General features: G+C 43.6%; 1 protein-coding gene across 1 annotated transcript in view; it reads right to left on the reverse strand.

The window, feature by feature from the left end:
• Nucleotides 1-27,948, reverse strand: part of Pappa (pappalysin 1) — a 228,225-nt gene that overhangs the window by 53,891 nt on the left and 146,386 nt on the right. Inside the window, exons 11-13 of the mRNA XM_041632518.1 lie at nucleotides 8,315-8,428; nucleotides 7,271-7,406; nucleotides 4,241-4,454 (exon numbers count right to left, since the gene is read on the reverse strand). Of these exons, the coding sequence (XP_041488452.1) occupies nucleotides 4,241-4,454; nucleotides 7,271-7,406; nucleotides 8,315-8,428 (464 nt within the window). The remainder of the gene's footprint in view (nucleotides 1-4,240; nucleotides 4,455-7,270; nucleotides 7,407-8,314; nucleotides 8,429-27,948) is intronic.

Below are 27,948 nucleotides of genomic sequence, written 5' to 3' on the forward strand. Positions count from 1 at the left end.
ATACACACTGCCCAAGAATGACAACTGGACCTCCAAACATAACATCATCCGCATACAAGGGTCATCCATTTCTGAAATACAAAACCTAAGTAAACAAAACAAAAGGCTCTGATCTAAAGCAGAAGGGTGGGCTGAGGGTAGCAGTGGGGGGTGGGGCTCAACACTAGTGATGGGCAGTCAAGTAAAAAGAAAAAAGAATAAAAGGAAGTCTGTCTCTAAAGGAAAGATATGTCTGGTTGGGTGAATGAACAAGAGGAAATGTACCCAGTTCTCACAGCAAGGCAAAGGCGCTACTTTCCTTCCCTTTGCAATCACGTGTCCACACGTCCTGCATCTGTTTTCTTAAGCCTTCAAGATCTCCACAAGGGACGGACCTGCTTCGACTCCATACCAACTTTTCAGCTGCCCTCTCCCTACCAATAACTGAAATGAACATCCCGCACCCAGCAACTTACACCTGGGAAAATCTGCCAGCCAGGAGGAAGACAATATTAAAGAGCTGAAGAGGACGTTTTTCTCAGCCTCTGCCCTTTTCTTAATGCCTGCATTCTAGTGCTTAACTACACTTATGCCATTAGTGGCGGTAACAAGTGGCCATATGTAAAAAGTGGACAATGAAAGGCAAACCTGGGCACCAACTCTTCGGTCATTTGGAGAGAAACAGAAGTGTTAGCCCAATAGGACCTTGCTTTACTGCCCAGAAATGAGGGAAAAAGCAAAAGTGATAATCCATTTTCTACCCAGCCATTCCTGGTGGTAGGGGTGGAGATCAGAGGTCGAAGAGGGAGGGACAAACTCAGTGGCCCACAGTGTGTAGGGAAACTATTGAAAGTCAAGGAGAGCTAGTGGGTGCCCTCTGGCCAGGGTGGGGCTCGGGAAGCAATGATTCTTTCCTTTACTCTCAGGTAATTTAGTAGATAGAGGCCTGTGATTTCTAGTCCCTCTGACTTAGCTAGTTCCACATGGCCCTGAAAAACTTCAGTCTGAGCTTCCAATGTGAATATCTGTATAGTGACTTCCTGGGGTATTCCATACTTGGGGTCTTGGAAAGTGTAGACTTCAGGGCCATTTGCCTCCAATGTGAGTCTTCTTCTGCCTGCCTGGAAAGAGATCCTCACAGCCACATGAAGAGCTCGAGTCTAGCAAAGAGTCTTCTAAATGGCAGGTGTCAGTTTTACCTCTAGCATGTAGAAAGGGGGAAAGTTTGAGGTAAAGGAAGAGAATAAGAAAATAAAAGATAAGAAGGTAGGAGGGAGAGGAAGGAAGAAGAGAGGAAGGGGAAAGGGAGAGAGAAGTGGTGTTAACTTAATTGTTTAAATATTTAACCTACTAAAGTTTATAAGTTGTTTGATTTTGTTTTTCTGTATTAAGAATCGAGGAGTATATGGATGGGTGAATGACTGACTGGCTGGCTACATGGATAGATGGATGGGCAAGGAGGAGATAGGAAGGAAAGCAGACTGACTACATGGTGCCTCTTATCACGACTGGACATTTGTCCTTAAAGAAGCCTTCAGCCCTTCACTCCACCCCTGTCATCTCACTTGTGTCTCCAGCTAGGGATAAAGCTGAGAGCGGCTGGAATCCCACGACTGAATCTGATCCTTTTGTGAGGATAGGGCTCCGATTCCCAATACTGCTCAGGTGCTAGGGACCCTTCAGTCTAGGTCAGAAAACACAATCTGCATTGCTTTTGTGGCAGCAATGCTTTTCCTATGGCAGTTCACTGGAGGAAAACAGGAGAAGAGGAAGAGGTGGAAGGAGAAGACAAAGCTTCTGGGTGGGAGGGGAAAGTGACTTTTAAGACCAGAAAACCAGCCTAGAGTAGAATGAAAAGGTTCAAGTCCAGCCAACTGAAGTCTCTGCTGCAAAAAGCAAAGGCACTGACTGCTCTGATTTGCTGATTTTAAGAATGAAACCTGCATCCCAGGCCTTTGTACACACTGCTGCTTATTTTTCTTTTTTCTGCTTTCTGGGTTGTTTTACTACATTTGCATGATTGCAGAGTCCTGCCTGTTTTTGTCAAAGCCTCTGCAGCTCCCCAGGAACAGCTGTTGTCCTTTCCCCAATGGGGAATTCAGAAGGATCCTGTAGCTTTGCAGTCCCAGCCCTCTGGACAGCCTGGTCCAAGTGCAGAGCCCAGCAAGCCGAAGCCGTCATGGCTTCTTCTGCATCGCTTTGCCCAGAGGAGAAGGGCAATGCTCACACATGACAGGTCTGGAAGCGTCTTTTCTCTCCTGCACGTTCTTTGATGCAGTGGGTGTGCAGGCTTTGCCTTTCAAGGACAAATGGCAGAGTCCCCCTCTTACGGCCTTCTTGCCCTTGGTTCACCAGCTATTTCTCTATGTTAGGTCATTCCCAAACAGTGTGAAAATCAAATAAGATACTTCACTTACCACCTGCTTAATGGAAATTTGTTTCTTTCTTTTCTCTTCTTACCTTGCCTAGCTTTTGGAATCACAGGCTGTGATACGTGGAATGAGCCACAGAAAATATACTATTCATTAGCATCTCTTAAAGAGAAACAGAGGCTCAGAGAATGGGAGTGATTACAGTCTAGAGTCACACGAACTGGACAGGATAATGCTTTGTCCCACATCCGCGTTCCTCTGCCACAAAAGAACTGTATAATCATATATCGAGTGATTCGTTTCAGAGCTTAAACACTGTTTCCTTAGTACACAGGAAGTGCTGAGGAGACAGTACTGGCTTTGGTCAGCTTGCGGATGGTACAGACAACCGGCTGATGATGGTACCACATTGTGAAGAAGGGCCGATGGATTTGCATTTTCCATCGGCATTGTTTCCCTGGGCTCAGAGAATTAACTTATTTTTATAGCGCCTGAAGAGCTGGGGTTGGAGAAATGCTGTTAGAAGGGATTGACAATGAGAGATGTGTAAGGAGCTCTTTTATCACACTGATTGCAACACACTGTGCACAACAGAAGCTGGGGACTGTGGGTGCAAAACAATGCGGATTTTGCAACCACCTTTTGTGTCCTCTGTGGGATCAGGGGCATGGGAAAGGCTAATGTCCCCCATCATTCCTCTTCCCGCTCCTTGCCCCAGGTGTACAGGGCAGGGCTGAATTGCTACATTGAGAGCTCCACTCTGCAGAGCCCACCAATATTCCAATTCTACCCCTCAATGTTATTAAATGAGTTTGAGAGATTCTCAGCCATGCTGGACCATTTCCCCTTTCCGGACCTTGGGGTCCTCGATGCTAACACTAAGTTCGGATACGCGGATTGCCCTAGATTGTTTCTGAGGTTTCTTTTGCTTCTGACTTCCAAGAGCAAAAGACAGATTTCCTGTGCACAGAGGCACCACCATCGTAGTTGGAAAGTGACTGTTAATAGTCCTCAGTGATACATTGACCTTTCACAAGGAACAGCGTGCAAGATCATTTTCATCTACAGTATAATAGTCCCCCTCACAATCCCCCAGATGGGTGGAGAGCCATTATCTTCTTGTTCCTAAACAGCAAACTGAGACTGAAGGGGAAAATGATTCGTGTAAGGACATCCATCAATGAAGCAGGAATGGGGGATTCAACCCCAAGTTAAGAGTATTCCCCAAACTCATCCTTTCAAAGAATACTGTCCTTTCACAGCAAGAGCTAGGTGGTACTAACAGATGCCAGGGCAAAGGCCCTGATGGAGTGACGCTGCGGTGCAGTTAAAACACAAGATCCTCCACCACCGAGGGACTCTCCGGGACTTAGGCTGCAGAAGGGAAGGGGGCTTCACCCATCATTAAAGCTCCTAGGAACTGGAATGAAACACACAGTAGTCACAACATCCTTAATAGATGAGGACAGGGCTGGAGAGATGGCTCAACCGTTAAAGGCTAGGCTCACAACCAAAAATATAATAGATGAGGACACCTGCCACAACTCCACCATCAAAGGAGAATACTCAACATCAAGAATTGCTGTAGCTGGCCTGTCTAGTGAAGAAAACTGTTATTTCTACGTCACCTTGGAGCGTGTTGTCAACTCAGCAGATGAAGGTCAGGTGAAAGGAGGATTCCTCTCCACCACTCAACGCATATTCGCTTTCTAGGATACTCTAGAGGTCAGGGGCTTGTGGGCTTCTCGATCTTGAAGGCCACGGTGGCCAGAGGACAGAGCATGGAGGATGCCGAGAAGCACACAGATCATAGCAGCAACAGCGGTGGCTCCTCGGGCTCTCTCCACTACTACAAATGATCCAGGGTGGAAAGGCCCTGCTCGGCTTACCTCTGCTCAGCAGGGCTGTAGGTCTCTCCTCTCTGGCAGCTGCTCAGGGTGACGGGGTCAAAGTTGTCGAAGGAGCGGAGGGCCACCCCCGAGATGGCGACCAGGGGCGATGTGAAGCTCACACGTACTGCTTGGCTATGATAGAAGGGCTGGCTGAGGTCATGGACCACAGGGATAATCAGGGGATTGTTCCTGCAGCTCAAGACATGGAGGCCTGTCAGGGGAGACAGAGGGCCGAGGGGCCAGGCTCATTACTCAAGGCCAGTCACGCCCTCCCCAACGGGCCCTTCCCGAAGCCCCCAGACCCTTTCATGTCACACCACAAAAGCACCATTGGGAGGCCAGTGAGGATTTTGAGTTTGATTGAAAGTTTCTTTGTCTGCCTTTTTTTTTGCTTCCAAATCTTTCCAATCCCCCTGCCTGCCTGGCCCCTAAGCTTTCCTTCACCTAATGCCCGCAGTCTCTCTCCCTCCCCCAAACGGCCACCCTCAGCCAAGCATCCATGGCTCTCCCTCCCTCCCTCCCTCCCTCCCACGTTGCTTCAGGACTTGAAGATTTGAGCCTTCGATGTTCATGCTGCCTGCCTGGGCTGTAGGAAAGGTGGAGAAATAATGAAGCACAGCACGGCCTTTGCAGAGTGAAAAGTCCACTGTCCCCACTCCACCGTAGGCCTGTGAGCAGCCCTGCGTGGGAAGGACCTCTGTCTAGCCTACAAAGATGGAAACTGGGAAGCACAGACAGGCACAAAATAATTGTGGCACCAAGTACAAGTCGAATCCAAATTTGTCTTAGCCCCATCCTTCATATTTTCTTGTTCCTTTTCCCAGGTTTAGGAAAATACACAGGGAAAATGCAAACAGATTGCATGGTAAGGATAGACTGGGCCATTGGGATGGAGGTGCTAGGACAAAAGCAGGCTTCGCTGATTAGCTGCTTGCTGCTGATGGAGCTCTAGCAAGTTCTTAAGCCTTTACTTCTGCAAGTAAGAGTGGTGCAATCTTGGCCATGTGCCGGCACATGGGAGAGTTCTCCTTATGGGAGGAGGAGGAGGCCCTGAGCCCATCCGGTGTCCTTTCTCTGTTTTACACTCACACTCAGAGTTAGTAATCCTCTGCCCAGTATTCAGGAGGCAGAGAACAGGACGATCTGGTGGGAAGAGACAGGGTAACACTGAAGCCTCAGAGAAGAGCAATGGGGTCCAAGGAGCTTCTGTGGAGCCTGATGTTTTTCCTCTCTGTTCCTCAACCTTTGCAATGCCAGGATAACTATGAAAATATTCCCTTCCAACTATCAGGAAATTTCCCAGAAATCCCGAGAACTCCTAAGAGATTTTCTTTCTCTTTGTTTTTAATGTTTCTCTTTTGCCTTTAGAACTACTAAATAAATAAACATGTAAACACAACAACAGTAACGGTGTCCTTGCTTCTCTGGCTTTCCTTGGACCCTGAGATGACCCTTTGTCTGCTGGTTTCTTAAGAGTTTTGAAATGGGCTGTCCTACACAGTGATGTGCACAGAGGTTTGAAGTGCCAGTTCCAAGGTTAACCCCTAATTCCAAACACTTGCAATAAATGGCCCAAGGTTCAAGGTAGGTGGCTACGAGAGTGTGTAACAGTGTTCTCAGTAGCAATAGGAAGCAATTAGTGCCAAGTATTACACTGGAGACAATCACAGTAGTGACAAGTAATATCCCCTCTGGCCATAGGGCACCACTCTCAATGCAATCTGAGAATGCCAGGCTTTGAGTGGGGTGTTATGGTATCAACAAAATTGTTCACATTTTCAGACTGGGTTAACAGTAAATATGGGATTCGAACTGTGAGGCCTGCCATGAAGGCCATCCTATGCTAGTTAAGAACACTGGTGAAAGTGCTCAGTGGGCACCGATGTTCTTGAGTTCACAGACAGCACTAGGGAGGTCAGGGATGTTTAAACATGCAGGGCCAGTTATTCAAAGAACAAGATGAATATTTTCCACCCAGAAGGCTGGGATTGGAGGTAGCTAATGGCCTATGTAAGCCCTGTGCTTTCTGTAGGGCCAGGCTATACCTGACTTCCCCAAGCTCCCACCACCAGGACCAGGGGTGGCTAGTAACCTAAATGATCACTGTGCTATCTGTATAAAAACACCAAACCCTCCCCTAGGCCTCAAGATAACACATGTAGCCTGTCTCTAGATCCCATCTTCATGGGAAAAGTAACATTTACTTTGAGAAGAGTTCCGGTGTAATTTTGTCTCCTTGTGAACAGGTGATTGTGCTACACCAGGAAACTTTTCCCCTCCAAATTGTGCTGTGCTTAAATACGCCTACAATAAACTGCTTGATGTCAGACACTAGAAGTTCATGCCAGTACTGGCTACTGAGTCGTGTTAAATTCAATTTCTTTCCTGCATGTATGAATTGTTACTGTCAGTCCTGATGCTTATAGAGACCCCCACAGCTCAAGCGAACACTCCTTCTATCTCTGCTCCCCCATAGGTGTGACTTGACTTCTCACTTACTTCTCTCATCCTGAACCTGACAGAAAGCTTTCTAATACCTGTTCCCACATGGATGGCTCCTGTAAAATGTGCCAAATATACAACCACTCTTGAGATTTGCAGAACATCTGCAGAAAGGGTTGTGATCCTAAAACCTGGCTTCTCACAGTGTTGGATTGCTGATTGTTGTGTGGTCTCTCCAGTGCCTTGCAATAGGTTTCGGATGTTGACATAGATAGTGGAGAAATGGCCTTGCTCAGTCGCCTGCACAGAGTCTTTTGAATTATGCTGGATTCCTAAGTTTAAATGTGTGTAGCATACGGAGCTGATGAAGGTCAAATTTTGTCACTGAATCTGTTTCTTCACATTTGCCAAATCCGGGATCCTCTGTATACACCACCATGTGTTGATTAAGGCAACCAGAACTCCATGCAGAGAGGGAGCAAGAGAAAGAGAGGGGGAAGGAGGAGATCCTTTGTAAAAGGGGTAAGGCAACCACACATGGAAGGAGGTACCAAGGGTGAACCATGCCCAGAAAAACATGCTTGCCTAGATCATGGCTTTGCTCTTTGGTATCAAGCAGCTGGACACTGATGGTCTCTTGCTTTTGGTCCCCATAGTATGTCCCATCAGTCACCAGATGGATAATAACAGCTGCAGCAACCATTGGCTGAGAGAAATATGTCTGAAATAGAGAATACATAAGAGGGTCATTCATTTACTCAGCCACATGATAGGGAAGCAATCACATTAAAATATACCAAAGAAGAATCTTGCTCTATTTCAGTCCATTCCCTCAGTGGGAAGGAAGAAGCAGGGGATCCCAGTGGGGAGGCCAGGCCAGAAATCTTGCTTCAGACTCAGCTCTGCTCCTGCCTTTTTGTCGGATGCTGGTGGATGTCTGGAACATTCTGACCCTAAGTTCCTTCATTTCTAAATAGCTGATTAAACAAAATAGTTTGTAGGGTCACTGTGAAGTTCTAATAAGACAAATGGAATACAGTGTCTAGCACAGGGCTAGTACAGAGTGAAACTGCACACACACACACAAAGCACATTGTAGGTTTATTGCCCATCACTTAGCCACCTTATCTTCTCTACCAGATTCCAGCATGCAAAAGTCAAATAAGGCATGGTCCTAGAACTTGTGGGAACCATGGAGCTCAAAGTATGTTAGCGACATATAAATAAAAATGAATATAATCCACAGTCTGGAGACATGATGCCACATATAGATGTGAAATGCCACATGAAGGTTGCTGTGCAGCGGGTGACCAAGCTCATACAGAGTTACATGCTCACTTTGTTTTGTGGATCACTATAGATTCCATAGAGGAGAAAATTAATTTTAAAGTTTTGAATAATAAGCAATACGCGGATTTCAAATTCTTTGCGATATAAGCATTGGATGGGTGATTCCATGAGCAATTGTCGCATTAGGTTTTAGGAAGCATCAGATGAGTTTCCGTTTCCTGTCCTTACAAACTGACAGTCTTGGAGGGTGGAAAGAGCAACTCAAGCAGAAGTTATCACAGTGCTCAGAACTTCCTTGAGGCCAGACCTATACACCATGGCTCTCAAGATGGGGCTTACCTGGAGCCAGAATGTGGTCTGAGGCAGCTGGTAGTATGGGTAATTAATGGTGCAAGGGTACCAAGCATGCTGGGAAATGCCTTCACTGAGATCTATCACCTTGGTTCGACACACCTGGCAAAAGATGGAGGAAAAGATAATATTTTGAGGGTCCTGAGAATTTAATTAAAGTTAATGAACCTTCAGTATCCGTCTGTTTTGTTGGTAGTGGAAGAGAAAGCAGAAGTGAGTGGATGAGTCTGTTCCAGAGACTCACAGTGTACTGTAGAAGTAATTCCCAACGCTGGAAAGGAAAGGAGGATAGATGACATATTTTGATGGCAAAGTGACAGGAATGTTCTCATAGGAACAAATCCAAGAGGAATTGACATTGAATCTAGCTGGACCTGGAAGGCATTTCAGCCAGAAGGACTAGAAGGAAAGACCCAGAAGAAAACAGACAGAATGCCTAGGTTGTTATAAAATAACTAGCAAACCAAAAGCTCAAGGAAAACTGCAAAAAGAAAAGTTGAGAAACTTCTCACTGAGTCTTCAAAGTCATTAGCGTATTACAGAAAGAATCTGTAAATTAAGTTCCGAGCTCCACGAAGACAGGAAAGATAGAGTGTGAGCTCTGGCTTCTGTGCCATCGAGAAACATCAGTTCCAAAGCACCCCTCCTCTCCCTCTCCTTCCCCCATCTCCCTTCACCCATCCCCTCGCTTTCACCCAATGATGCTAATACTAAAGTGCAACAAGAACCAAGAAGAATTTATACAGTGGCAGAATTTTTTTTTAAGTTAGCAGAGTTTTTGTTTTTGTTCTTGTTTTTTTTTTTTTTACTACATATCCAATGGCCATTCCATTTAAGTGATTCAATTCACTCAAATGCTACTGAATGAAAAATTTCTGCTTATTAAGCACTAAGGGAAAATGCACATAAACTGAGGTACAGAGGGGACATTACATGCGAGTGTGAAACAAGCAATCCCTCACATGTGTGCAGCTGTAAAGTGACCAAAGCCCAATGTGGGGAAATGAAAGCGCGATGGAGCTGTTGATAATGATGGATGTTTGGTAGAAGAGGACCTTGAATTAATGCTCATCTGTGATGTGTCTTCTCTCTCAAGACTTTTGTGTGAGCTTAGGCCTGCTATGTTACACCTCCAATGCAAATATTCGAGTAGAAAGGCTGACTTAGACAGTTCTAACGACCTTAAAGACTGTGGAAAAGGACAGCAAGACAATTTAGTCCCAATCAGACTAATCCCCAGCAAAGAAAAAACAAAGAGTAAAATGGATAGCCATTTAATATGTGTAGTCCTTCAATAACTACACAAAAATGTATACGTGTAACTGATGCCACAAAACCAGAGATAGTCTTTGTGTTCGTCTCTTGGGGACACGGTATATAAATGTGAAATATTCATATGGTAGAATTACACAGAGCACAAGACTGTTAACAATGAATTAACTAGACTCACCTGAGCCCAGGTCAATCCCAAAGGGAGATCTAGCGATGAGTTAGAAGTTAACAACATGGAGCGATGGCAAATATCAGTGAAAAAAAGAAATGTTGTGAAAAGACTAAGTTCATTGTGACATATTTCTTAAAGCCACACATTAAAAACTTCTGTATGTGACCAGAGGCTTGGACGGACTACATAGCACGAGAAAGCACGCACTGAACGCAGAGAGGCAGCTGCCTCTGCTATCAAGGAAATGGAGAAAATGATGTGGAACCTTATCTGCAGTGTGTTATCTTATAGGCAACAGAGAGAAGCCAGCAAGACACGATTCACACAATTATCAATTCAAGTACTACACAGGCCTGTTATGTGATGCACATACTTGACAAACATCACTGTTTGGTTTGTATTATTTCACATAGTTTATGAATTAAAAGGAAAGTAAAACTCTCCAAACTGAGTATAGAAGTATGTACTTGTAGTCATCGCTACATAGGAAACCACTTGAGGCAAAGGGTTCAAGATCATCCTGGATAATACAGCATAGATGTTTATTATTGAAAGAATGCAATTCTGAAATATTAGTTTATAAAGTCATCAAAAATAGAGGAAACACTATCCATGTTAACTCCCTTACCAGTGTGCTTTAGCACAGGGGCTCCAGTGAACTGGACTAAGTCAGGTTCTTTTGTCAACCCTTCTTGCTCTGACATCCCAAGAATCCCACCTATACACATGCTAAAACTCAATTGTCTTTCTCCATAATATTTTGGGACAGATGTAACTTCTGGAGGTTCTCAGAAAATGTCAAGTATTTGGCTGATTGCTCAACTCTAAATAAGACATTTTCACCATACAACCCCCAAGACTCAGGGGACATACAGAAGTGGAGGCATAAAGAATGTGAGAGCCAGAAGACAGGGAGAAGAGCTGCAAAATGCTGTCTTCAGTCATGAATTCTCAGCAGCTTTTGATTCTTACATTGGGCCTGTACTTGACTAGACCTGTCAACAATCCATCATAAATGGAGGAGGAGCTCACTGGCCCTTACGGAGCTCTGACAAACTATTGGCTACTGGCAAGTTCTGGGAAAGGGACAGTCACTGTGTTCAGTTAGCAAAGCTGGTGAATTCACCAGGTTCTAATGGATAGTCAAGATGCTTCATATATGGAGTCATGCAGTTAGCCCTGGTTAAACTTGAGACCATAAAAGCAAAGGCATGAATGAGGGAAAGAGACTTAGAGAGAAGAGGGAGGGTTGACAGTGTCAGGAAGGAGATAAGATAGTCGGGGGTAATCAGATCGTCAAGAGTAATTAGAATACATTATATGCATGTATAAAATATCAAGGAACAATATAAAGAAATTAAAAAAATTAAAAAGAAAATGTCAAGTTTGCTCTGTTTACAAAAATGATACACTAAGCAACGTTCAGACAAAACACATTTTCCATTACGACTGACAGTGGCAAATAAAGTTTTTGGAGTAAATTCACATGTGGGGTTGTAAAGAAAATACAGAAAGCCATTTACATTCTGCACATACTTTCCCTTCATGTTAATACCTTTATCAATTCATTCTTGAAATCTTAGAGGAAGATAAACCACTTACACAACATTGAGAAACATCAAATATCACCCAGAAAGTTCAGTAGTTGGCTTTAGACAAAGTAGATTTACTCCTAGTGCATTTTGGCTTAAAACCAGAGGAAGGAATAGAAATTGGTTCTGCCTCTTTGGGTCTCAGATGATCTTGGGCATTTGAATGTTGAATTGGTCATAGGCACAATGATGTCTCCCTGAGATCAATACCTTGTTGGTATTGGCCCGGATGTCAACTTAGTATCAACTGAGAGAACCTTTAGTCTTCTGCTATTTTATAATAATTTATTTAAGAAAATTACCTTATTGTTTTAGAAATATCAAAAAGTATTAAGCCCATCAACTGCCAAACTTCTCCTCTAGCTCTAAGAACCAGTGAGCTTTTGAATGCAACACTGATTTCTTAAATATCAGAAGGTGCTTTTAGGAAGTATGAAGGTGCCAAGAATCACCTCTGCCATTGTCCAGAATTAGGCACAGATGCTGGGAATCAAACATCTCTACTTTAGCACGCAAGTAGACATTTTTCAGCTTATTTTTTCTCAAAACAACTGGGACTAGTCTCAGGCAGAGCAGCCGGTAAACTGTGTTATGACTTAGAACAGTTTGAGACTTTGCATAAACTATCTATGGCATTTAAAAGCCTGGCCAGCGATTCGACATGTATCATTTTGGAATGCACTCTCCTTGCGTTCTTAGCTGCCTGTCTCCCCACAGAGTGTGGTGAAGCATAACCCTATGCTCTGAGCTGGGGGTCTTATCTCTGCATCTAAAGCATCCATGGTCAGAGAATCAACCAAAGTGAACAAACCCTTCTTATTACTTAAATATGATTTTCTCTTATCTCGTCAGCTTTATCAGGACTAAACAGGTCATTAGCGGAACATGGTGTTGTTATTTTGTTCTCTTATTGTTTCTATTTAGTTGTGTGTGTGTGTGTTTTTTTTCCAGGCTGGCTGTAACCCCAATCAGGGACAGTAAATCCAAATCAGAAAGGCACAAACGAATCCAGCTGAACTTTGACCAAGACTCTCAGCCGACCTTGAAATCGTCTGTGTTGCTAGGGCGGTGGAAAGAAATTGAGATTCAAATCCTTAAGAGCTTCCTTCCTTTATTGGCATTGCATGAATTTACCTACTCAGCAGCCTAAATTGAGGGTGCAGGCATGTCAGGCTCACCTGTGCTGAACAACACACAGCCCTGTGGAAACACAAGTTTGAGTGCTGATTTTATAGGAATGTTTTCTTTTCAACCACATGTTTTTATCCTTCCAAAAAACAGCAAGTCTAACTCCACAGAGAGATACTGAGGATAAAGATTTTGTTGGATTTTCTGTTGGGTACATATACATTACACATTTTCCTAGTCACTTAGACTCTCCAGCACCACTCCAGGGTCTCTGCTCTCTCCTCTCCTCTCCTATCTAGGGTCTCTGTCCTCTCCTCTCCTCATATCCAGGGTCTCTGTCCTCTCCTCTCCTCTCTAGGGTCTCTGTCCTCTCCTCTCCTCTCTAGGGTCTCTGTCCTCTCCTCCTCTCTAGGGTCTCTGTCCTCTCATCTCCTCATATCCAGGGTCTCTGTCCTCTCCTCTCTAGGGTCTCTCTCCTCTCCTCCTCTCCAGGGTCTCTGTCCTCTCCTCCCCTCTCTAGGGTCTCTCTCCTCTCCTCTCCTCTCCTCTCCTCTCCTCTCCTCTCCTCTCCTCTCCTCTCCTCTCCTCATATCCAGGGTCTCTGTTCTCTCCTCTCCTCCTCTGTAGGGTCTTTCTTCTCTCATCATCCTCATTCCTCTAAGTTCTCCACTGTGACTGACTCCATGTTCTTTCCAATCTTTCCCAACCTCCTTTGACTAATCCAGTGTTCATGTCTCTGAAAACTAGTGAAGGGCCATTCTCTTTTTTCTTAATATTCTAATCTTATAGGGCAAATTTGAATGATTGTGGTTGCAATTGGCTCTGTCTCCCTATAGCTGTGAAGGAACTAAGCACAGCAACACTTCCTTCTTGACACATTAGTGTGTCTTCTACGCTCTTTTTTTGCATGTTTCACTATGTTGTGGAAGACAATAAGGATACTCTAGAGATAAACTTGCAGCCTCTAGGCTTTAGGTCTTCAGAAAGAGAAAAAGCTCAGTTGCTCTGTAATTCCCATTCCTATGTTCACTCAAGCATTTTTACCTATGCGAAAAATTGTTGTAACAACCTACAGGTCTATAAACAGATGGATGGCTAAGAAAATGTTGTGGTGCATCCACGTAAGGGAATGTTATTCACCTTTAGAAAAGGAGAAAACCCTGCCACCTTCAATAAAAATGAACCATGAGGGCATACTTCATGAAATAGGCCTGTTTCAATAGTGGCCTTACTATTATGAAGGTAATCAGCCACGTCATGATTGAATTAGATGCCTCCTCCACAGGAGGGGACTTAAGCCTGTTTCTGGGCCTGTCAAGAGCCAGAGGATAGAATGAACTCATAATGTCCCTGGGTCATAGGAAAGAGTCTAGTGCTGTTGTTTTGATAAGTGAAAATGGTATCAAACTGCCTTAAAAATATTCATGTTTAGGCCACGAGATTAGTGACACACTTCTTTTTGTGTTAAGCTTTTTTCTTCAGTGGATAGTGGTTAAGGCAAATACTCGCAAATGATCAAAAAGCCCAGAACAAGTCAATGTTGAATCCACCCTGAAGTAGAACCTGAATCATCCTTCGAAGGTTCTGGGAGCATTGCTGAAGAGTGAATGCAAAGAACATAACGGGGAAGTTTGGGAGCAATGCTGTAAAGCTAACTTCTGAATGTGACAAAGTCATTGGATTTACAGACTACCTACAGCTGTGGTTACCTTCATAATTCCTGTATGATAGATATTGGACCTGCCATTTTTATGATGCATAAGGCAAAGGCTTGCAGTACCTACACTAAGGGACTATAGGAAATTAATGGATGTTGGTGGAGAGTCATTGCCTTTAGAAGTATAACACTGATAAATTGTCTACAGCCCAGTAAATAACCTCCCACTGATAATTGTGAAAGCAGCATTCGTTACGCTCAATGAAAAACAAAACAAAACACATATAGTAAGAGGGGCCTTGTTGTTCAGTGAGAGAGCAGGAAGGGTGAAAGGGGGGAATGGGAGGTGAAATTATCAAATATCAAATATGTACTTACATGAATTTGTCAAAGAATAAAATAATTTAGAAGTTACAAATAAATGAAATAATTTTACCGTAGACAGAAAAATCCCACATAACTGCACACATGAGAGGCACATAAACTAGATTAAAAGACTCAAAGACACAATGGTGGGTGCCAAAGCTTTAGGAGAAAAGGAATGGTTAGTTGTTCATCAGAGGACTTGTAGTTCAGTTAGTCAAGATAAGACGTAAAGGTCTGTTGTTTATCAACATACCTGTAGTTAACAATTCAGGGCTGTGCATTTTAGATTGTCAAGAGGCATAATCATCTGGTGGGTAAAGTCTTGAGCAAAGAAGCCAAGTGTGAGCAAAAAAAAAGGAAACATCAAATTTGCTGAATTCATAAATATTGCAATCAAGAATATTTAAATGGAGCTAAGCAGTGGTGGCACTCAGGAGGCAGAGGCAGGCAGATCTCTGTGAGTTTGAGGCCAGCCTGGTCTACAAAAGCTAGTTCCAGGATAGGCTCCAAAGCTACAGAGAAACCCTGTCTCAAAAAAAAAAATTAAGTTGAGATTTTCAAATATTGGTGCTGGGCAAACAGCAAAAGTGGTTTGGCTGGCAAGCACCTTCCCCTTGGTCCTGCCAGGGTGGGAGGAGGAGTTATCCAGCGTCTTCTTCTTGTTTGTATCAAAGACTGAAAACTCGCACTTTTATTCTTAGTACAGCTTTCTACTAAAGTTTACAGAGTAAAATGGTTATTCTTTTCATGTTCTATCAACTATTTCTATCTATCTTTCTATGTATCATCTATCTATCTGTCTGTCTGTCTGTCTGTCTGTCTGTCTATCTATCTATCTATCATCTATCTATCATATATACACCATCTATGTGCAAGTGTGTGTTGTGGTCATCAGTTGTTTTGTTTTCCAGTGCTGAAAATCCAACACAAGATGCTGCAAGCACGTTTCCCCATCATCTGTTTCTCTAGCCTTATTTGTAGTGTTCTAATTAGACGGGGCTTGGAAGAGCTACCCATCAAGAGAATTCTCTTTTCAGAGGGCAAGAGGGGGAAGATACCCTGCATAGTTACAGGTATATGGTAGGGGGCAAAATTGTCATGAAAATGCAAACTCCTGTCTCTGGTTATAGTGTATGTTCCTCCCTGATATTCTGGGTCTTTGCGACTTTGGTGTAAAGAAGTGTCTTTGATGAGGTTTTCACTTCTTTCCCTAAAATAGCATAAAAACATAGCAGACAGGAGTGTGGAGGCTCGCACACTCCCTTCTGTAGGAAGTCCATCGCAGGCCAGGTGCTCTCTTTCCTTTACAACAGCACTCAAAGGAATCAAGGAATGAGTGATCACTTCTGTTCTTGGCCTTGGAGGGCCTCTTCTCTTTCAAATAACCCTTAGACTCTTCATCGTATGTGTTTATGGAGTCAAGAGCAGCCCTCCTCCAGTTCTATCTGGGCGATGTATGAAACAAACTGTGCTCTGCCAGGCATTTTCCCATCTGAAGGGTGTAGTGGTTACACTGAATGACTACTAAGAGCACTAGCCGCTTGCTGCACAAGGCTGCAGTCATTACCAACTATCTGTCAGGAAGAAATTGAGGTGCAGAATCTCCGAGCAGTGCTCACTTTCACAGCTCACTTGTGTGTAGAACTAGGAGGTGTGCACTGATACCTCTGACTTTATGCTCTGGAGTTTAATGGAAAACAGCACAACTCTTGCCTGAGTTTGACACATCTTCAGCCTCCCCGATGAAGAAAAGGGCATGGGTCACCACGACTATTGCCTCAACCACTCCATAGTCATTCCCTTTTTCAAATAGAAAAACTAATCACATCTCCTTCTCCTTACAGACTACCCTGTGGCCAGTTGATGGAGATTTTCCTATATGCAAATGACAAAGACCTTTGAAAGCTGTTTCCTGACTAGCTGTTCTTTCTCTTCACCCACCAAGCAGGAGTTCCATGTCCGCCGTGGTACTTACTTCTTTGTCACCAAAAGACTCGTTTTTGCCCCAAAACTCATGGACTCCCTGTCATTCTGTCTACTCAGATTCACACCCTGCCTCTCCTCTGCCTGTTCTGTGAGACAGTACACATACTTCAAAGCCAGTCTCGAATAATACCACTCTTCTAAGAGCTCACCCCACAGCCAGAATTAATTTTTGCCCCTCTGTGTCCACAGAGCTCCTTGTGTGTACTGTAGCTATAGCACCTGTCCATTAGATTAGAGCTACTCAGAGCCTAGCCCCATCCCATTCGAGTCTGAAGATTTCAAAGTTGAGAATGTGTTTTATTTTATACCCGCATAAATTCCAGTTTATGCCCTAGAACCTAGGAAATGATAAGCACCTTGCGTCGGAGGCCACAGCAGCAGAGGTGACACACGCAGTCACCTGTTCGAAGCCTTAAAGGTTTTCAAATACTCTTTATAAATCTGAGCATAATGGTGAATTACTGTAATCTCATCACTCAAAAGACTGGAACATGGGGATTATAAACTCTATGCTAGTCTGGGTTACCTTGTGAGTCTGATGTTATCTGAGAGGAGAAAAAGCAACAGACAAACAAAACACTCTATATGTGCTGAATCTTAGGAGGTAGAGGTGGCAACTTGTGTATGTACCCATTTCATACACAGGAAAACTGAAGTCCTGTATTTTCCCTAAGGTCCTAAGCAGTTTGTGATAAAACCACGATTCAAATCCAGATCAAAATCAACCTATATTCTAAACCACAAATGCTCCTTTGAAAAGGACCTGTCTATGCCTACCACTTATTTGAGGATATATTGAGAGAATGGATATGTCTATATCAAATAAAATTTAAGTCCCAAGCCACATAGACTCAGTGCTCACAACCACTCCTATCTGTTCTGGGCACTCAGGAAATAGAAGCTGCCTCAACAGACCAAAGCAGGCCTTTGCAGATCTGCCCTAGAGTAATATGAGGTGACGGCATGAGCCTGGGTTACACCGGAAGAGGCCTGCCTCCTAGGACCAATTCAAATTCTCAGTTTCTGACCCTCACCCTTCCCACTTAGAGAAAGACAGGGTGAGGTGAATTAATTTCCTAAGGACTTTGGTTTTGATAAGCTGCCAGCTTTAGATTCCCAACCTCTTCCAAGTGAATGTCCTAGAAGAAAGGATTGACTAAAGCCAGCAAACAAATCCTCAGTATGAACCAAGCGACTATCCTGTCAACCCCTGAGACTTATAGGTCCCATGCCTCTGCTATTCAGAGACCGACAGCAAAGACAGCAATAGGGAAGTTCAGAGGTTTAGCGCAGCCATCCTATCAAAGTGTTTTCTCATTTTTGTTTTCTTTTCTTTCCATTTCTGTGCTTACAACTGCATCCTGTCGTGCTTACAACTGCATCCTGTCGTTGAGCTGGGGAAATTTGGCACCTAGATCTTGAGATTCCCGCATGTCTCACCTGAGAAGGCACTTAGAAATCCTTATGCCAAATATCTCATTGTATAAAGAACTAAATAGTGAGATGGGGGGAACCTAGCTTGAAGATGCACAGTGATCTCTGCGGCCTCTGTGATAGTCCATCAGTCATCCTGGAGGTAGCTGGAGATGTCTGGATGAAGGTCTGAGAGTCTCAGACCTGCCTGGAGTTAACTCTCATCCACTCCACGTATGCCAAAGACTACATCTAGCACCTGCCTCCCAATCCCCTGCATTTGCAGAAAGCTGTTTCCAATTAGAGGAGTTAGTGATGTTTTGCTTTCAAAGGCTTTCTAAATCCAGTTTATCTTCTACCTACTCACAATGTACACAGAGAAGGGGAAATGGAGGGAGAACAGGACAGACGATCTGGTATTTTCCTTCACAGGAACACACCATGAAATTTCCATAGCATTCTGACTTTACAGTTCTCCATGCCCACTTGTCAATCAGGGGAGGTAAGAAATGACCTTCAAATCTTTAGCCTATCCTCTCCAATTTCCACTTTCTACCCAGAGGAAGCTGTGATGGGCTTCATAAAGAAACAGGACAGAGGGAGAAGGGAGGAAGTAATGTAGGGTATCCACTGACACCAACACTGCTGTGTGCCTGCAGGTGTGTACACAATAGCGTAGCCAGGCAGCTGACTACCAACATCGCTCACTACAGTTTATGTGAAATGTAGTTTCCTTAAAGCTACACTTCATCTTCAGCCTTGCAGTCCCATTACCAAGATTTAAACCATCAAGATCTCAGGGTCCTGAGGGGAAAAGACTTGCTAGGAGATAGCCCACCACCCGGCCACAGCTGAAAGGGGTGCAGAAACCTGGGCACAGCTCCAGTAAAATGAACCTGGCTCCCTAAACACAGCTTTGTTCCTTTCTCTGGGCTCTGTTGCCAGATGGAATGGGCACCAACTTTTAAATATGGTATGTGCATATAGGCTGGTGTCCATCAAATAATCTCATTTCCCCCTGTCATAACTATGGAGAATAAGCATTTGGTTTCCCATTTCAGAGATTCAGGCTTTGATGTTTGGAATGATACTGGTCGATTTACCACACCAAACTAGTCTGACTCAGTGTCTGTTTCCTTCCCTCCTTCTGGCTAGCCTTTCCCACACTGTGGTTTTTCTCCTGCCTCTCTAATTCTCCCTGTCTGCACTTGAAAGATAATGACTGGCCACTTTTTCACCAGAGTATAACCTGGGTCATTAGATAAGGCTCACTGAATACTGCCAATATTGAATTGATGTGGTTTTCCAAAGACCATATATGACCCATGGGTAATACACTCAATCTAGGGGTCCAGGTCACTAAGGCCCAGACCAATATACAGAGATGCTGTTGCAGATAAAGTCGATGTAGTACCAGGAAGGCATCAGGATGCCTGGATAATTCCAGAGCTGTGAAAGTCACAGTCTAACTCATGTTACTTTGATATGATATGTAATGGCAATACTTTCCCCAATAAGTATAATTTACCAAAATCCTATTTGAGTGTTTTATTTTATTAAAACATTTATTTATTAAAACTACCCCATAAGAAATCAATTAGAGTTACCCTTATCTCCCAGATAAGGAGCAGGCTGATGACTGTAGTCCAATGGCCTTGAGCCTGCTGGAGCAGTTGAGCAGAAGCTATGTTATCATTGCAACCATTCTCAGTCCATTCCCCAGGATAGACATCACTAACTGAACTCTGCTCCTTCCTCCATTGTTCTCTGGCTGTTGTTTCTTTTTCCTTCCTTTCCTCCTCCTGCTCCTCCGTCTGCAACTCCTGTTCTTCCTGTTCCTCCTCCTCCTCCTCCTCCTCCTCCTCCTCCTCTTTTTCTTCTTCTTCTTCTTCTTCTTCTTCCTTTTCTTCTTCTTTTGTGGCTTTTCAAGATAGGGTTTCTCAGGGTAACAGTCCTGGCTATCTTGGAACTCGCTCTGTAGACCAGGCTGGTCTAAAACTCACAGAGATCCACCTGCCTCTACCTCCCAAGTGCTGGGATTAAAGGTGTGTGCCACCACAACTGACTCTCGGTTATTTTAACAAAATGCCATGGAGAGATACTCCAAATTGATCAGAACTGCCCTAAGTGATGAAGCCAATTAGTCCTTGAACTTGAGCGTTAACTTTCTATGGGCCAGACTGAAGTCTTCACCACACATTATCAGTACTGAGAACAGGCTAAGTCCAAAGTAGGCCCTGAGAAAGTATTAGCAGAATGCAAAGGTAAACTTGGGGCAATAATACTTCACATAGGTGAGATCAGTTGACCCACACAACGAACAAATGTAACATTCCATCCTGATTCAAAGCTCCCACCACCTGCAGAACAACATAGACCTCTCTCTTCTGGGTAGTTTTCACAATTTCTAAGCCCATTTTTACTGATATTCTCTACCTCTGATTCTCACGCTGACCCGCTAAACATGGACACTTGAAAGGCAATAAAGGGTTAAGAAATGTACAATCCAACACACATACAATTTCTTCCTCCAACTTCCGTTCTTCACACTTAATAACAATGGAGAAGGAGGAGGGAGGGGGAGCTGGCTTTCTTTCACCGACCATTAGAAACAATTATCACTTTCCCCAGGCCTGCTGAGCACTTTCCCCTTTGATGCCTGCCTTAAAGAGATAGAGAGAAGGGGAGGGGTGGGTTGCCTTTCTTCCAGTCTGAGGATTTATTATATGTGTCAACAGAAAATCAAGCAAAGAAGCATTTCCTGTGTACAGGACAGAGAGGCACTTCCTTCACCCTCCTAGAGTTCTGGAAATAACAACAGACCTCTGCCTAGGAGATGCTTCCCAATAAGAACTTGGCATTTAAAGCCCTCCAGCCTTGTTTCTGCTCAGGCTTGAATAGTACCTCATTATGCATGTCCCCGCCCCTCCCCCCCACACACACAGGGAGCTGTCCCTAACATATTATGCCTTAGAGATCCAATACAGGCCAATCTTGCTCCTCTTTACATACACAAAGTCTTGTAATTTGATGTGCAAGTTTTTGGTCTAGTTATGACCAGGAGGAAAGGTAGGCTTTCCCCATAGAAATTACTTAATACATGGTTCTCTGTCCCTTACTAAAATGGCTTACAAATGGGTTAACTAAATCTCACAGAGGAGATATGTCTGAATCATTATGACAGAACTGATTACTGAAAAATGACTTGCATATTCAGTCGCTATTTCTTAGAAAGTGGCTTCAAATTCCTAAGGACAGAAATCGATATCTCATTTGTCTAAGAAATAGCCAGACGGTATCCATGAAGTTAAGCACACTAGTTATTTTCATATCATTTACTGGCCAACTTTTATATCCCAAGCACAGTCCTCATGGTCTTGGGGATATGTTGCTCGATGCTTTGGGGTTCAGAAAGGATAAAAAAAGCATGCCAGAGCCTTACCTGTCAAGGGGCTGAAGTCTGGGTATGATTTCTGTCTGTGTTTCCTACCTCTGATCTACGCCATTCTCCTGGTGAGGAAATCAAGGCTCACACAATGTTAATGATGCACATAACAAGGCTAGCTACAATAGAGGTGCGATATCAGATATCACCCCCGTTTTCTTCAACCCTTCCTTCCTATAAGTAGGGTAATTCGTGTTCCATTTTTTCAGACAATCAGAGTAAACAATCACAATAGCAATGACAGTAATAATCTATACAATTCCAGCTCGCAGTTTAAGGTACAGGAAACGTTAGTTCTCGTGTGTCCTCAGTGTAGGGTTAGTGTTCTCTCCCCACATGCAGACAAGAGCCAGGCACTAGCCTAAGCCCATTCTGGACGCTGGCTTTTTGAAGGCTGGATGGTGGCTCAGGATTCTCCAGCTAGTAAATCCTCTAACAAGGCAGAGCGATTAGTGTCGGATGTGGTGGTAGGCTTTTGTGCAGCTGACAACTGCGGCCATGAAAAGCCCATCCAGGCTTATTTCACAGAGGCCCCCCCAGGCTGCCCCGGCTCTCTAATTATGCCACTCACCAGTCACCCAGGCTTGCCTCTGAACTCCTGACCCAGTACTGAAAGACTTGGGATCTCATTACTAATCTCTTAAGCCACCTAGTTCTCCAAAATACATCCATTTAAGTTGGAGGCCAAGGCTTCAGGGTGGGAGGTAGAGAAAGAGAAAGCCTGGCTCTGGGGCTTCTCATGGCATGACCATGATCTCTGCCTGGAGTTTCTGTCCCAGTTCATGGAGCAGCTGGTATGGCTGGGTGACTCAGTGCGAGGCAGCCTTGCCAAGGGTCAGTGTCTGAGCTACACTAGAGCATTTGGCTCCACCTGTTTGTAATTTCAGGGGTGCGGGTGGGGGGACAAGGGTTGTGTTTGTTTTAATTATTATTATTATTATTGTTGAAAAGGAAGAAAAAATGAACAGAAACTGCTAACATCTGGAGGCTGCCCTTCAGTTTATGTAATCTCCCACAGTAAACCACGAGGTTCCCAGCCTATGGTTGATGATGATGGTTGATAGGTAGCTCCAGGGCTCATGTACCACTTTCAGGACTAAGATACGTTCAGGCTAAGGCAGAAAGGTGAAGGACTATCTTGATTTCCAATAGAGAGGGAGAAAGGTTATGGGTCTTCATAAATCCAAGTTTTCTTTTGAAAGAGTCAGCTGACCCTTCTTCTGTTGAAAAGAAAACCTTTCTCTTATATTATTTTTATTCTCTCTTTCATTCACTTCTCAACTAACATTTATTTAGCTCTTACTATGGTCTAAGTTCTTTATTTCCATGGTATATGTGAGAAAAATGAAACCCAGAGGAAAATACCAACAGAGACTTATGTATTTACCCATTTTCAAAAATGGTTCCAACATGGGAAAGAAAAGGCTGAAGAATTACATGTAGACATACATTTTAAAAATAGGTTGGTTTTGGCTTCAAAATTTATATAAAGGATGGGCATGGAAAGCAAGGTGCTAAAGCCAGATCAGAAGTGCAAAGTTTTCGTGTCAAGTAGACTCTGGAGATAAAGAAAAAAATGCAGCTTAAGTAGTGGAAAACTGAACCACAGCTGAGCCACGACAAAACCAGCTTCCCAGATGTTGTCAGTTGCATAAGCACGAAGGATGAAGGTCAAGGGCTGTGCTTTATTCTGCATACAGCTCCCAACAAAGCATTTTTGAAAAAAAAATGATAATTTTTGTGTTTTCTGATATTTCTTCTTTTAGAGTTATACAGAAAGCAAATTTCAAAAACTCTAGATCATGATACATGACCAGTATATATTGTATAAACATATGAAACTTTGAAAGCCAGAAATATTTTAAATATCAGTATAGACTCTGAGTCAGATATAAAGATCTCTGTTTACTTCTATCCATAATACACACTGGACACTAGAGAGGAGAATATACCCAGTAGCTGGTGTCCTGAGGCATCACCTGATACAGCTAAGAATCAAGAGTTGTGGATGTTCCTTCAGAACTCTAAGACACTGATAGTTCTAGAGAAAGAAGCCATCGAGAAGACTCTATGAGCAGACCACAGCAGAGAAAGCCACGGTGCTAGAACAACATGAAGCAGTATCTTCTGCTCTCATCCTCGTAGTACAAGACTGCTTATTTAAGATTTAAATACGAAAACTAAAATTACAAATCCAGTTAACTTTAATTAAAAAAGAATGATCTCATTGGCCTTGGAGCAGAACTGGGACTCATAGCCAACTCCAGATCAAAACCCCACAGTGAGGAAATCCTTACCACCCAGCTCAAAGGCTGAGGGGCGAGGTTGTCAGACCCCTGCAATCTCCTCTCTACTTCTCCCTGAAAAGCCCTGGATGCTCATGGGTTAATCAAGAAAGTGATGACCACATCCAAGCTCCATTTCTGGTCACCTAAACCCTTGATTGGGAATAGCTAAGCAGTGGTTAATGGCAGTCTTGATCACAACAGTCAATTCAGAAAGGTCAGAAGAGTGATTTTTCACTTCAAAACATGTGTCCTAAAAGAACACAAATTTCCCAAGTTCATAAAACTGGGAGTCACCAGGTTGTTTTTGTTTTTGTCCCTCTCTGCTTTTTCCAGCCCTGCTAACGAAGATCTGTGTTATACAAATTGTATTTGGGATGAAGCACAAGTCACAGTGCTTGTAGAGAACTCTGGCCATACATGCCCGCAAAGCAGGGGTGTGCATATTTGTTCCTGGGATCCTCCTTCCTCCTTTAGCATGTGGGCTTTCTGATGTCTTACTAGAGATGCTACATGCTTGGTTTTTTTTTTCTCTTTGCTTTTCTAAAGTTTCATTTCTTCTGGAAAAAGATTCCAAGGATGACTTTAGTGACATGTGCAAGGGGCAGAGAATGGAGTTACTGAAACTGTTGACCAAGCAAATGTGACCTTGTGGTTTGAAGAAGTACCTCTGTATTTAGGAGAAAAATAGGTATCATGACTCTCTGGACTGGCAGGAGAGATTTCAGAAACAGAGATAGTAGCTGTGATCAGCAAGATATGAAGCTTTTGGGGTTCCTCGGGTGCCCCGACTTTCTTCTCTACCAGCTGATTGGAAGAGTCTCTGAGAGATGGGGACCTCCTAGAACCATGCTTTCACCATTGGCCAAATCAGCTTGCTTCTGTGCACACATTATGTTTAGGATCCTACAGAAGAACACCTCCACTTCCCCTACACCTGGCTCATTCTTGACTCTTTCCACGGGATAGAGGAAGCTTGACATATGTTGATGTCGAAGTTATGCGTTTTGGAAATTCAGCTTTTGCCACTCACTAATTGAATGATGTCAAACCAGTCACTTCCTGTATTTCCCCACTGCAAAGTGAGATGAGTTTCTGTTCTGAAGATATGACTTAGAATTGAAAGAGTTCCTGAGCACACACAGGTGTAGGAACACCAAGCACAATAGAATGTTTTTCCTTTCTACCCTTCTCTTCTTCCTATGCTTTTTCGGGCAACATCTCTAGACAGTCCCAGTTCACCTTTGGGCCAACTGAAAGCTTCTTATTGTAATTCTTCTGTAAACTAGTGAAAATTATATCAGCTGCTTCATAGGATGTGCATCAGGTTTGAATGTGAACACACAGTATAGAGTTCCAGAGAGTTGTTACCCTAAAATGTGGGAGTGTCATATATCAATCTGTTGATTTCATTGGTTAAGCAATAAAGAAACTGCTTGGCCCTGATAGGTTAAAACATAGGCGGGAGGAGTAAACAGAACAGAATGCTGGGAGGAAGAGGAAGTGAGCTCAGAGATGTCATGCTCCCCTCTCCTGGGCAGACACGTGATGAAGCTCTGACCCAGGATGGACGTAGGCTAGAATTTTCCCGGTAAGACCGGAGCTACACAGTTTATTAGAGATGGGTTGATCGGGATATCAGAATTAGCCAGTAAGGGCTAGAGCTAATGGGCCAAGCAAACAGTGTTTAAAAGAATATAGTGTCCATGTAATTATTTTGGGGTATAAGCTAGCCAGGCGGTCAGGGTGCTGGGGACGCAGCCCCGCCGCTCCTATTACTACACTAAAAGCCCTTCACAGTCTGCTATGCTCATTTATTATTGGTATTACAATTCTGTTGCCATTAGTACTTGCTGTTTACTATTGTGATGACATCATTCCCCCTTCCATTTGCCATTATAACCCATAATCCCTTTCCCCACTACATTTCCTTCTTTCTTCCTTCCTCTTCCTCTCTCCATCTTTTTCTGTCTCTTACTCCTTCGCACCCACCAAAGCATAGCCTCTTACTGGGAGACCACTCTGAAAGTGATCTACACTTCCATCGATCTCTTTAGGAATCCATTCATGGGGATTTTCTTGATACCTGATCTCTCCACAGTATCAGGAGGCAAAGAAGCAGAGACTTCCCCAAATCTAAGCCTCCAAAATCCATTTCCTACTGTCTGTGTAAAGCCATTCATAAAGGGAATGTTTATTCTTTAACCTTTATTATAATCTTATGACAACATTAGATGGCAGAACACGCAGCCAACAGCATCAAGGGAAAGTCTGAAAGATGTAAGGTAGGGTTCAACTCTGAAGGCATAAAGGAGCATAAAGCTCTCCCTCTTTCTTATCTTCAGATAAGCATCATCATCACCATTCACCAAGTGATAGATACATCAGGTGATTAAGAAGGCTAAGCCTGCTCAGGCCACCTGTGTTCACAGAGAATAATGACCCAAATATTCAATTTACCACTTCATGACACAACTTGTTGATTCAATCCAGTCACAAAGGAGATGCCCTCAGCATATGTAGTTTATACTGGTGTCATTTAATAAATACAGAAACATTTTCTCCAAATTATGAAGAGTTCTCCAAGTGTGAAGAGTCCACGTTAGGCATTGGAAATAACTAAAGACAGACGGTAGAGCCCAAATGCTTAGCTCAACATTTGTTTATTTGGTATAAAAGTCCAATGTTAATCGCAAGAATCCTAGACCTGAATTATGGCTAATAGACTTTAAAATGTGCCACAAAGAGTGATGCATCTCTCTACAGGAGGAAAGAAAACACTCTTCCGGGTCATCCATTCCTCCGAAATCATGCCCTTTAAGGTATATAGAAAAGTTCATACCAACTGCACCAGGCCTTCCTGCTACACAGCTGCGGGCTGTGAGAAAGGATATAGAAAGCTTTAGAAACAAGTCCTGATGGCGACCAGCCAGGTCTTCTGAATATAGGAGAACGTATTCTAAGGACAAAATCCTCTCATGAGAGCAGGTGCAGACAAAGGAAGTCAGTCCATCGTACCTCATTCTGGGAAAGAGAGAGGGGTTCGGACAGCATCTCGGGAGAGGTGGCATGATATAGAACGCGAGGGTGCTGAGAGCTAGAAAGTGTGAGTGGTGCTCCTGCCACGAAGTGTGCGGCTCTTCCAGAGGCTTCCCTTCCCTATCTGGGAAATGGGTGTGCTATTCCACTGTGGAGTTCTAGTAATTTAATTTAATGAATGGACTTAGGGGGCATGCCAGGTGCCTTGTGCCATCTCATAGTCTCTAAGAAGTCACTTAAATTTAAATCCACGAAACCTGTGCCTTCATGGTTACACGAGTCACATTTAATGACTTGGTGTCATAGGTGGCTGAGGATTGCTGTGTAAGACAGGGCCAATGTAGGGCGTTTCTGTCCAAGTAGGATGTTCCAGTGGACAGCTCGTTGGTCTGCAGCTCTCAGTAATGACAAGGTTTTGTTTTCTCTCAGACATAGTTGTGACTTTAGCCTCTTGATATGTGTCAAGCAATATTCTTCCTTGGTTTGCATTCAACTGCTGTTCTGTTTCTGCATCTCCCGCTTTCAGGTGGTGAATGCAGGTTTGGGTATCACCCAGGTAGCCTCTGTACTCCCTAAAACAGCATTTACTAGCACAACAGACCTTGTCCAAGCCCATGTCTCTCTAAGGATGGGCATACTCTTTCTCAGGAAGGGGAAAAATCACACACACTAATCAAATGTCCCCTTCCACCAACTATATATACACAAAGGCCGAGCTTGAGGAAAAGCACAGTGGGACACAGAAGATGTATGCTTCTCAGTAGCAGTACCTTCCATGGGACACTTGGAGCCCATTTATCTTTGAAAATTGAATATGTTCAAATGTATCTAGGACTTGTTTGTGCTTAGGACTAGTTGAAGAAATTGAAGTTTTAAGAATGCTACATAGTCAAAGTAAAGGTAGAAAGCCTCTTCTGGTCTGATTCTCCAGATTACACTTCGAAACTGACTTTTCAAAGGCAGGACCTGGAGTGAGCTAGAGAGTAGAGCACGGGGGCCTTGAAAAACAAACACAAACAAAGGAGCATGCACACAAACAAAACCAGAATCCTGGGCTGAGCCAAACCCCAGCTCCCTTCACAAGCCCCTCTTCATGCCTGCCTTGTGAAAGTTTAATTTCAGACTAGAGAAATGAGCGTGTGGTTTGGGGGCAGAACTCAATACCACCAAAGGAGCAGGCTCGGCATAACCTGACTGACGCTTCTTCCTAAGCGCTTTAAAGTCCAGTTTCACATGCCACTCAGGTACAGAACATGGAACTAAATTA

This window comes from Microtus oregoni, unplaced genomic scaffold (assembly GCF_018167655.1).
Source record: "Microtus oregoni isolate MIOR12 unplaced genomic scaffold, Mior012 000041F_ref0000270, whole genome shotgun sequence".
In the NCBI taxonomy this organism is placed as follows: domain Eukaryota; kingdom Metazoa; phylum Chordata; class Mammalia; order Rodentia; family Cricetidae; genus Microtus; species Microtus oregoni.